General features: G+C 36.2%; 1 protein-coding gene across 1 annotated transcript in view; it reads right to left on the reverse strand.

Moving 5' to 3' along the window:
- Positions 1 to 11038, reverse strand: part of LOC101310669 (niemann-Pick C1 protein-like) — a 22384-nt gene that overhangs the window by 2502 nt on the left and 8844 nt on the right. Inside the window, exons 7-34 of the mRNA XM_004292258.1 lie at positions 10601 to 10677; positions 10418 to 10535; positions 9793 to 9876; positions 9322 to 9417; positions 9129 to 9230; positions 8183 to 8251; positions 7701 to 7796; positions 7401 to 7508; positions 7132 to 7245; positions 6898 to 6981; positions 6408 to 6536; positions 5400 to 5598; positions 5170 to 5313; positions 4974 to 5017; positions 4718 to 4801; positions 4545 to 4613; positions 4389 to 4465; positions 3749 to 3818; positions 3186 to 3335; positions 2800 to 2865; positions 2573 to 2717; positions 2291 to 2355; positions 2133 to 2198; positions 1333 to 1426; positions 936 to 972; positions 750 to 807; positions 553 to 663; positions 316 to 383 (exon numbers count right to left, since the gene is read on the reverse strand). Of these exons, the coding sequence (XP_004292306.1) occupies positions 316 to 383; positions 553 to 663; positions 750 to 807; positions 936 to 972; positions 1333 to 1426; positions 2133 to 2198; positions 2291 to 2355; positions 2573 to 2717; positions 2800 to 2865; positions 3186 to 3335; positions 3749 to 3818; positions 4389 to 4465; positions 4545 to 4613; positions 4718 to 4801; positions 4974 to 5017; positions 5170 to 5313; positions 5400 to 5598; positions 6408 to 6536; positions 6898 to 6981; positions 7132 to 7245; positions 7401 to 7508; positions 7701 to 7796; positions 8183 to 8251; positions 9129 to 9230; positions 9322 to 9417; positions 9793 to 9876; positions 10418 to 10535; positions 10601 to 10677 (2624 nt within the window). The remainder of the gene's footprint in view (positions 1 to 315; positions 384 to 552; positions 664 to 749; positions 808 to 935; positions 973 to 1332; positions 1427 to 2132; positions 2199 to 2290; positions 2356 to 2572; positions 2718 to 2799; positions 2866 to 3185; positions 3336 to 3748; positions 3819 to 4388; positions 4466 to 4544; positions 4614 to 4717; positions 4802 to 4973; positions 5018 to 5169; positions 5314 to 5399; positions 5599 to 6407; positions 6537 to 6897; positions 6982 to 7131; positions 7246 to 7400; positions 7509 to 7700; positions 7797 to 8182; positions 8252 to 9128; positions 9231 to 9321; positions 9418 to 9792; positions 9877 to 10417; positions 10536 to 10600; positions 10678 to 11038) is intronic.

The following is an 11038-nucleotide window of genomic DNA, read 5'->3' on the forward strand; positions in this document are numbered from 1 at the left end:
AGTCGGCTGGGGTGGAGGCGCGCCCTCGCCGGCGCTGTAAGGTGACGAACGGACGAAAATCCGCACCGTAAAACGGTGCGGACGTCCGCACCTGAGAAAAGTTCTATATATATATATATATCTGCACAGGTACTAATTGTCATAAAGTCATAGTTTTTAAGCTAAATAACTACTTGCATATTATAGAAGGCAGTTCCTCTGTCGTTATATTTCGTATTCATCTGACGCAATTTATGCTTGCAAGAATATTTTAGCTCAGCCACGGAATTCTACCAAGTACCACCTTAAAAGGTAAACAAGAGGCATATAGTTCACCTGAACACAGAAGGTCCGACTTTAGTTAGAGCTTTCTTTGCTCGTTCATTTCGGTCCCCATGGCTCACCTGTGCAAGGGTGTACATATTGGTAATATAGTAGCAAATCATATAACCAAAGAAAAGACTATTGGCATGAGGGAGAATCATAGGACTGAGAGACGGATGATACACCATCCAAGTCCAACCAACTTAATTAAGTGTGATACCGTGGCGGCGTGATGAGGGTGCAACTCACCAAGTAAGCATGTGTTATATGCACACAGAACTCGACAGCAATTCCAATCGACATTATGAGATTTACTACCGAAACCGCATTTAGTTGGATATCCAAAATGGCCATCACCCCCTGAAAATAAAATTAAGTTTGTCATGTCTTCTTGAAAAAGGAATGAATTAGACGAATTTGGAAGATGAATGAAAGAGAAGCTATACCATTAGGTCCACCACAATCATTGCCAAGACAAGTATAAGAATTGCTGAACTCCATAAGCTGTAATTAAAACCAGATAGGAAAACAAAATAGAAAACTGAGTGTGACAAGGAAGAACAAACACTGCTTTGAGTAGATACATTACTCGAGAAGGCAGTTCTAAGGAAATGCTCAAGGAGGAAACAAACCTGGAAGTGATAAGCAGACAGACAATGAAGATTGCACCTGATCATATAGATGAGATATTAGGTAAATGCTTATAAAGTGAAGATGTAGAGTCCCTAAACTTCAAGGAAACAAAATAACCTAGATCAAAGTCACATATTTAAATTTGGGTGCAAGAAGATACTTGAGTGCTAAATGCTGATAACATTTCTATTAAATAATAATGTAATTATCTACCGGACCATTGATTAGAAACCAATCTCTATTCCATATTATATTAAGTGCCTTGAGCAGTGCACAAAGCATGCTCCACATGACAACAATACCACATCCACACAGCTAGGTAAAGCTACAATAGATAAAACAAACAAAGACTAAAGAGATTTGTATATCACCATATGATTATCTACAAACACTCACCAAGAGCTATAGCAATGTTGATCAGAGCTATCCTCCATATATCGAGATATTGCTCAAAGAAGATGTAGAACACTGAGTATGGAAAGATATCCATCTGCATAAAAAAAAACACTGTGAGCATTGTTATAAATACAGATAGACCTGAGGGGACCTAATGCTGCCAGAGATGAATGGTGGACCTGGCTACTAAACGTGGCAGATGTAGTAGAAGAGAAGTTTGTCAGGACATTGTCGCGTATCTTATCTCTTAACATTTTTAAGTTCAAAGCACTGGGGAATACTAGTAGGATACATATACAATGCAATGAGGCCAACAAAATACTTAAGAAAAGAGAGGGAGGGAGGGCCGGGGGGTGGAGGTCCATGGGAAGATTAATTATTTATTGCCTCCTAAGTATCCTAAGAAAAACTGGAATCAGAAGACTACACCACAATCAAAAGTAGATTGATACTTTGATAGTCTCTCTTATAAGAAGTTCAAACAGTATAACTTCAGTGTAACCAACTTACGGAACCAGCTGGTCGTATAAACATGTTATGTCTGCTTGCGAAGCAGTGTACTTGGTGGATATGAAATCATATACACAAGCATGGACAACCTTCAGCATGTTCTTTCGAGACTGATTAACATCTTAGTTTTACATACAGAAGTGGCATGGATTTAAACATCCACTATCACTAGATATGTTCTATCCATTTAATATGCCTGCAGTTTCACTAATGTATTGTACATGAAGAATTGCATTAAAGAAATGTGCAAGTGAAATTTCCAAAGCATGCTGCTTGGTGGAACTTAATACCTTTAAGGAATCAGACATTCTTGAGCTGAACTCCCGTGCTGCTCTCAAGGAATTTACGTAATCACCCTGAAGATTAATCAAGGGTATTCAGTAGTAGTTTTGCTTTATCATATCAGCATAGTTCTACTATCAGTTTGCTAAAGACAAAAGCACCATACTTGTTTGTTAAGTGGCGTGTGATAGGTGCGAAACTCAGATGCTCGTATAATGCCATTTCCATAACCTGAAAACAGAAAACAATGTTTTCTTACTAACGTAATCAAGAGATTTCAGCCTCAAGCACTTTTTATCACATCGATGGACAATACATTCTTTTTTTCTAACACACTATAACATGTATCAAATATCTCTATATAACATCAAATGGCCCATTAAATTCTCCTTCTACACTATCATATGCATCAACATATCTTTATATATAGAGAGATGATCTTACACACCATTGAGATCCACACTATTAGTGTAAGCACCATGGCCACCTTTTGCGCAATCAGCGGATGGCAGTGCATTGAGGAACCAAGGAAGCTTCTCCCTAAATTGTGATGTAGATGGACGATCATCAACCAAATCCGAGTGGCGAAAGCACTAGAACCAATTTAAACGTTAGTTCTTAATCCTGGTGCTTGGCTACAGTTAACCTCAGCTACATAGATAAGATGGGCATTACAGTTGTACAATCTTTGCAGACTCCACCAAGGCCACAAGGTCCATCATCCGGTGAACAGCAAGGCGGCTGAAGAGAAGAAAAATTTCTTCAGTATATCACCATTTAGAAAACAATAACTGAACCACAGAATACCAAAATCTTAAATCTACCATGTGCTGGTCAATGGATTCAGCAAACAAATATCAGAGATTATAAAATGAAACAGTATTAACCACAGTTTAGCTTACACAATGGATCAGCAATTAAAATGCCATCCATGATAAACATAAAAAGAAAAAAGGAAAAACTGAATGGGTGCAAAACAAACTATTATACACCGTAAATTGAAGAACAAAGAGAAGAATCTTAAATGAATTCTCACATAAGATATGTAACAAACCACCAACCTGGTCATCAGGTGGACAATAGGAAGCATTTAAAAATTTCCGACAGCAACCAAAAGCCTCGGGGGATACCCATACAAGAAAATCATCAAGCCAAGAGGCAGCCGGCTTGGCAATGTAGCTTGATTCTGGTGTTAAAGAAGCTCTTGATATCTGCACCATTACAGAAATATATAAAACATAAAAAAATAAAATTAAATTAAAACAATGAAAACCGGAAAACCGGCACAGAGGTTTGACACTTCAAGGTACCAATTAAAAGAGAGAAATTGGCAGCACATACAAATATAAGTTGATCAATAAAAAAATAAAACAAAAAAGGAAGAAAGAAATGTAGGCAAATAAGTGAAACTGTACAGAATGATGTGAGAGAGAGCAGCCACAAAACAACTACGTTATTACAGAACAGGACAAATTCAATATTCAACCTCAGTTTGCATTTAAAGAGGTTATGTATGGTGCAATTGTTATTAATACCAATGCAGATGTGTACTGGGCGTATTGAACTGAAAAAAGTCATACTTAACATGCAATTAGAATCAAAAGCCCATCCACAATTGTAGTACCTCATTCAAAAGAGAGTTCGATTCACATTGGCTAATGGAACATAACTGGTTTGTATGTCTTGATTCCGAGCTGAGAAAACCAAGTGACACTCGATTGTTAATAATCATTTAAAAAAAAATTCTTACTGGTCCATTATAGAAGAGAAATATTTTGGCATGGAACTCAGGATTACAAAAAGACACTTATTTATATACAGCAGTCGTAGAAAGTCAAGTATAGCAAGAACCATATCAAATTTTCTTAATGTCTATCAATTGGAAAATATTAAATAAATGCCCATCATCACTATATGTCAGTCATAAGCATCTGTGGAGTCATCTATTAACTCTGACCAAGCAAATTTAAAATTCCTAGCAACATGCATGTAATCAAGAGTAGCGCCAGAACTTCGAAATGTTTTATGTAATGTGATAAAATTGATACAGTTTCAATGATTATCGTCTTGTTTAATATCAAAGAGAGAGAGAGAGAGAGAGAGAGAGAGAGAGAGAGAGAGAGCATTATTCATATATCATCTGTGGCACATTATTAAACACCCACCACCTATGATATCTTCTCTCATGCGTTGCATGAAAAAGATCCTATAACATACAGAAATGATAATTTAAAATCAAAGTGGAAAATAGACTGAACCAATACCTGTAGTTGTAATCCTTAACAACAAAGTATAATGGTGGTCCAACCCTGAGATACTCTGAGATACTATTGAAATACCCCTGACACAGAACAATCCAATGACTCAATATTCCGGCGTTAGAACGTAAGGTAAGAGGATTCCATAAAATTATAGGTGACCTGAAGGTAAGAGTCCCGGGGAAGGACAATCTGCTGCTCCAAACCTGTTTCAATCCTAGAACAAAATGCCTATAAGGATCAAAACCATGTAAAACATTATGTTAGGAACTCAAGATAAATGAACATAATTAAATCAATAAATGTGTGTGCCTCATTAATCATAAGATTCTTACAATGCTTGCCAAGGTAAAGCCAATAAAGATGGCAATGAGAATCATCTTAACCACCCATGACTCAAGAATGCGTGCATGCACTTCCTACAGCAAAGTCGTGGTCAATAAACAGAAGAAGACACAACTAGTTTATTTCTGTAACAAAAATAAGTCACCAATTGTTGCATCTACAAATAGGACATAATAATGCTATCACTTGATACCTTTAGTAATACTGTGAAAAGACCTGGGAATATAAAAATCTAAAAAATGTTACCTTCATATAGCGAGCCAACAATCCAGTGCTTCCCTGATTGATTCCTACACATTACATGATGATGACTTGATTAGAACTGCTAACACTAATGTGACATAGAAGAATATAGAAAAGTTTAAGATCAAAAGTATACTGAAGTCAAAGAAACCTTAACACAGTATCATAGCACAAGATAATGGATGGAATCAAAGTATACCTTCAGTGGATTCCACAGAGGAAGATGATACTTTTATGCATGGAAAACAATCAACCCTGCCATCCGCAGCTCTCAAAAAGTCAAAGTATATCAATGCAACAAATGCAGTAACTTGCAGAAAGAAGTCCAGCAATACAGCAAGGGCTACAAAAGAAAGGTAGATTTAGATGATGTACTAACAGAACCCCAAATAATACTTTTTAGGTTATAAAAGAGCAAATATTAGTCACCTGCAAACATGGAGAACACTCGGCACGCAGGCATAGGAATGAAGCTACCCACTGCAAAAGCCAAAACCTCAGACAAACTAGCCAGCGTTATGGATGGGCCAACTTCAACCAGTGCATTACTTATTCGTCTTTCTAAAGGCCACTCCGGTGATTGCCGTTTGACGGCATGTACCAAAATACACATGTTATCTACACCAACCTAATAAAAAGAACCAAACAGAAAACCAATTGAAATATCTTATCATACAAATAAAAGCATATGAAAGTGTTTGATCCACCAAAGAGGGCAAAAGTTCATAAAGAATCAGCAAAAGTTTCTGGAACAAGAATATGAGTAAGGAAGGGAGGGTTTGGAGGTGAAAGGAACTATTAGGTACCATGAATGAAAAAGAGAGAAAATCTAAATTGACATTGAGCAGCCAAATATGTTTTTTTTTTTTTGTTGAAGAAATCAAATTGATTATAAACTGAAGCCAGAAAAGGCCATTACATATCCTCCCTCTACCAACAAAGTGTAGATAAAAAGTTTGTGGTACAAGACCACAGCGATACAAAGAATAGACCAAAGAAGGGGGAAAATATAAAGTCATCCAAGTTAAAAGAAAAATGAACAAAGAAGTTTTCTCAAGCAGCCAAGAAACTGGAAAGCTTAATTTGCAGTCCTAAATGTACAAAGCCAAAATGGACAAAGAGTATTATAATTTTTTTTTTTCACTTTTACTGGTGACTCATTTTATCAAATAATAACTAATGTGAGTGGAGTAGTGAATTGTACTGTGGAGTTACTTAAAGTGTGACCTTAGTATCACCCAATTAGTTGATCACTCTCACCAGCAAATCACAAACTATACTCCTTTACTAGAACAATGTAAAGAGAACCCAGTCTGCGTGTCAATTGGTGCGGTGATAGTTTTACCAACCAAAGGATAACAGGAGTATAGTCTCTAAGAGATCATAACAGCCATAACTGGATATTAGTGACTTAAAGATTGTAGATGAGAAGCTTACAGCCAGGACAAGAAAAGGAATGACTTCCATTATGATTAATGTAGATTTAACTCCCAAAGCACTGAAAAATCCAACAGATCCAAGGACAGAAACCATTACAAGCAATACTCCTGACAAACCAAGCAGGACCTACAATTAGATCCAAATGATGATTAGCAGACCACAGAACCTCATCAATACTAAAGATATATAGATGGCATATATGCCGGTGCCGCATGGACATGAACTAATTGAATTATTTTCTAGTGAAATTGATGCCAGAATAAATAATCCATTAATACTCAAAAATCCTCCAATTTTGTCATATACAAGCCTTCGCAAAGTCATGTTTTCAGTTCCTACTAGTTGCCTACACCCTTGCCAACACTCAATGGTGAAGTGTTAACAAGAAAAAAAACTGGTGACATACTCCCACCAACTACTATATAAATACATGCTGGAAATGCTCATAAGGAATAGAAGACTACTTAACCAAAGATTATGATCATACCTTGGAAGAGAGGTAAAAAGAAGATATCTGAGGTGCATCTCCCAATGTCAGAGATATATAGATGAACATTACCAGATAGCTTACCTGATATGATATAGGACAAGAAGAATTAGAAATGCCTATTTCAGTAGAAGGTCAAGTACAGTAAAGTTTGCAGAGGTCACAATATCATGATGCTATTTATCCCTTCAATATTGCTCAAGTGTCGTAAGAGCATCAAAGTCTGGGACTTACTATTATGGTTATAACATCTGCGGTACTTTCTCTTTTTAACTCTTCCTCAATTGAGCTTTCCGCTGAAAACGAGAGGCTCAGATTCCGAGACAACACCATTGGCAGCAGTTCTTCCTGTCAACATATTTGTCCAGATCTCAATATCAAGTATCCTTTGTATATACGTCTAAGAATATCAATATAGTTGCTCCATATTTGCATAAAATCAGAAATGCCCACAGGCAACATTAAAAATGCAATGGAGGATGTGCACTGCACAGTGTTCAAACCTTTGATAACTGAATGAAAGCCTTCTCCCAAGCCAATGCTTTCCCATTTTCATTTCCTACATCGTCAACTGCATTATTAACTGGGTACGTGACTACAAATGCCGAAGCCTGAAATTTGAAGATCACCATAGAATTAGCATATAGACATATATATGAGATAAAGATGGACAATATACAGAATTACAGATATCTGGGTTTGCCCCAAAAGGAGCGGATGAGGCGAGATCTTGCCTCTCCCAACTTTGTAATCATTTCTTTTATCAATGAATCTTTCTTTCAAAAAGAAAGGATGACTATTACCTCTGAATAGTTGTTCCCAGAGAATCCTCCCAAGGCAGTGCTTGGATCAAGAGGAGCCTGAAAGGCACTTAAACATGTTTCTGCAGAAGAATAATGCTGCAGGTGAAAACAACTGTGGGGTCACTAGTAGACAATAATCAATTAAAATGTCAAAAACCACAAGAATGGTACACAAATGAGCAAGAAACTAAGGAATTAGGTATCTTCAAGAAGTTAACACTAGAAACTTCAAAAGTATATGATCACTTACCTTTTAAGCCAAAATTCATGCATAAACCTATTTCAGTATTTGATGGCTTATATGCACTTGGTTAATTACTATATCTTATGCACACGACTTCCCAGCTTAAAGAAAAATACGGTGCAATTATATAAAATTTGACTGAGCAGATGACTAGAATTCACAGACAAGAAAACAATCTGTCTCTTTAAACAAACATCATCGATCTGGAATAAAAGAAAGTAGGAGTTGTCAGGGTTACCTGAAAGCAATACTCAGCATGTACAACTCCTCCATACATGTCAAAGTTTTCCGGGTTCATTTTAAAATACTGCACATAATGAGAAAATGTAAATAAATAAATTGTGAAGTGCTGGGGAAGTAATGCTAAGTTTCTTAATCAATAGGAACTTCAAATATTAGTCTTGAAATCACAATAGCAGCACCAATATAAAGAAATCAATCCCTGTGTCTTTCTCACTGCAGACATTATCAACGGTATGACGGCTGTTCTGTCAGATGATGTTTGTTTTAAAGAGAGATTGTGGAACATCTGGAAAGCAAAAGTTGCACATAAGGGTAAGGTCTCGGCAGGGATCAAGCACTTGGAAGACCTAAGAGAAGGAATTTTTCTATCAAGTGCTTTCAAATCCTCTTGTAGCAAGTTTGTGGCCGAATCTTTTAGACAGGTTTACTTGTGTTGTGTTAGCACAGCAGGCTGTTACCCATTATTGAGCTAGTGTAAAGTGTTAATTGAACTATTACAAGGCTGTCGGCAAGACGTGGGAAGAAGGTTAAGTCTATGTGGGGCTGTTTGGGAGTGATTTGGTTTATTGGAATAGAAACAAACACGAAGATCATCAAAGACTATAAGGGAATTGGTCAGGAGGAGCTTTGGAAGAAATAGAATTCTGGTATCTCTTGGGTATCATCCCTGAAAATGGTTGATTGATGCTATACTATTAGATCGGAAGTCCTTCAAAGCAGTTTATCAGATATTCTGATAATTGGTTCAATTTCTATATGGTTAATGGTCTGGTAGTAGCCTGATAATGTTTTTATTTATTGGCTCTATTGTTAAGGTGCCCCTTGTCCACAATCTGACTCCGTTTTATATTCGTCAATTCATTGCTCCTTTTACAAAAATAAAAAGTAAAAAAGGAACTGAATATCTGAAAGGGCAGAAACAAAATGCTGTTCAATTTTACCTGCAAAATGCTTTGAGTGGCACAATCTTGGCCAATAGGCTTCAAGCAAATTTCAGTTAGAGCTACCATCGAACCAGAATAATTAGCACGAATTCTGTCAACCTGTAAGGATTCAGCTAATTATAAATATTAGATTGAAGTGAGATAAAAATAGAAAACAAAACCGCAAAATAGCAGATAGTATTTGCAATACCTTGTCTTGCATGTCGAAAAGCAATTGAATATTTTCGTCTGTGACAATACTGGGTGACTTGCCATTCTCTGAATCTGGGATAGTCGCTATAATGAGCTGAATCAGAAAAAGACCAATTAGAACATCAGCTATCTACCCCATATGCCAGTAAACTACAGAAACAAAATGAGTAAAAGATTTGAAAACAGAAACAATTGTATATGATCTTAAGACTCAAAGCATTGGTCGTCATATAAAAATGAGGCTGTGGATAGTTAGATGGACTTGAAGTCAATAGTTATATCAACTTGAACTTGACAGTTGCAGCAACTTGAACTGAAACTCCTGTTCATATATAATCCAACAGCACTATCCAGACTGTAGCACATTTGGGTCTGATAAAATGCCTTATTTTAGGTAACAAAAGATACTGAGAAACAGTAAATGACAAATGGATAAAGTGGCAAACTATAAGAACATCAAGTCAAAAACCTGCTCAATTCTGTAGAAGGGGGCAAGATGTCTGTCGAAAAATTGTTTCTCTTCCGCTGCCTTGCTACCAGGACCTACCCACAGCTGCAATATTTTAGATGTCAGTACCTCCAATGATTATTCTGTTTTCAACAAGAATACTTGACCTTTGTACCAAAAAAAAAAAAAAAAAAAAAAAAAAAACAAGACTACTTGACTGATATTAATCACACTGTTATAAAAGAGATAAACAGTAGAAAGATCGAAAGGGTTTATCAGAAAGTTAAAACTTCATTTGGGAACCAAAACAAATGGTAGGCAGTTATGTATACATTATGTACCATATAAAAGAGAATTATATAATTAAAATTTTGAGTAATGCCAACATTACATTTTCTAATTCTTATAGATTCTACGACAAAAATTTCATCTGCATTCTTATTATTTAGCAAAAGATATGGATAAACGGCTTGTATATGATGTTATTCCCACTACCCATCAGATATAATATACAATCATTATGTATCAATCATACATCTAGCAAAGTAAGACACTTGAAGATCAAGCTTTTTGATTCTTTGGGGAGGAAAAAAAAATAGTTTCTCCTAAATATTGGTTACTTAAGACATAGATGTTAACAAGATACCTTTTCTGGCCGTGTCTCCACCTGGAAACGAACTAGACCTATACAGAGTATAAGAACAATCCCCACCGAGGAAAAGAGCACAAGAGTGGGATTTCTAGAAACCCAGATTCCATAACTCCTGGATAGCATTGATATAATTCAGCATGACCTCTATATGCTATAAGAAATAGTAGAGTTCCTTACCTGAAAAACCTGGACATATATTCCTGAATAAGAGATAGTTCGACCTCTTCAGTAACTAGAGGATCCACCTCATGCCCCTGATAATTACAAAGAAACTTTGCTTAGGTAAAACTTAACGAAACTAGAAATGCCAGCAAACACTAGACTACGGCAACAAATAAAGGACAGAGAGCAACAAAGTATAAAACTAAGAAGCATTGTATTAAGGCTATATACCACAACAGGGGGTCATGTCTAGTACTGTTGTTACATTGGCACTGTAACTGAAGGTATATTTCTTGCAGACTATTATGTACTCTTTGTGTTTTGCTAATAAAAGTATCTTCTCAAAACAGAAAAAGGGACGAACCCTAAAAATATTTTTTTTAAATAATGAAACAACAAAGATTTGCAATATGTAATAGGGAGAAAAATTCAGCAGATATTGAATGAAAAGAA

Source organism: Fragaria vesca, linkage group LG2 (genome assembly GCF_000184155.1).
Source record: "Fragaria vesca subsp. vesca linkage group LG2, FraVesHawaii_1.0, whole genome shotgun sequence".
NCBI classification, from domain to species: Eukaryota; Viridiplantae; Streptophyta; class Magnoliopsida; order Rosales; family Rosaceae; genus Fragaria; species Fragaria vesca.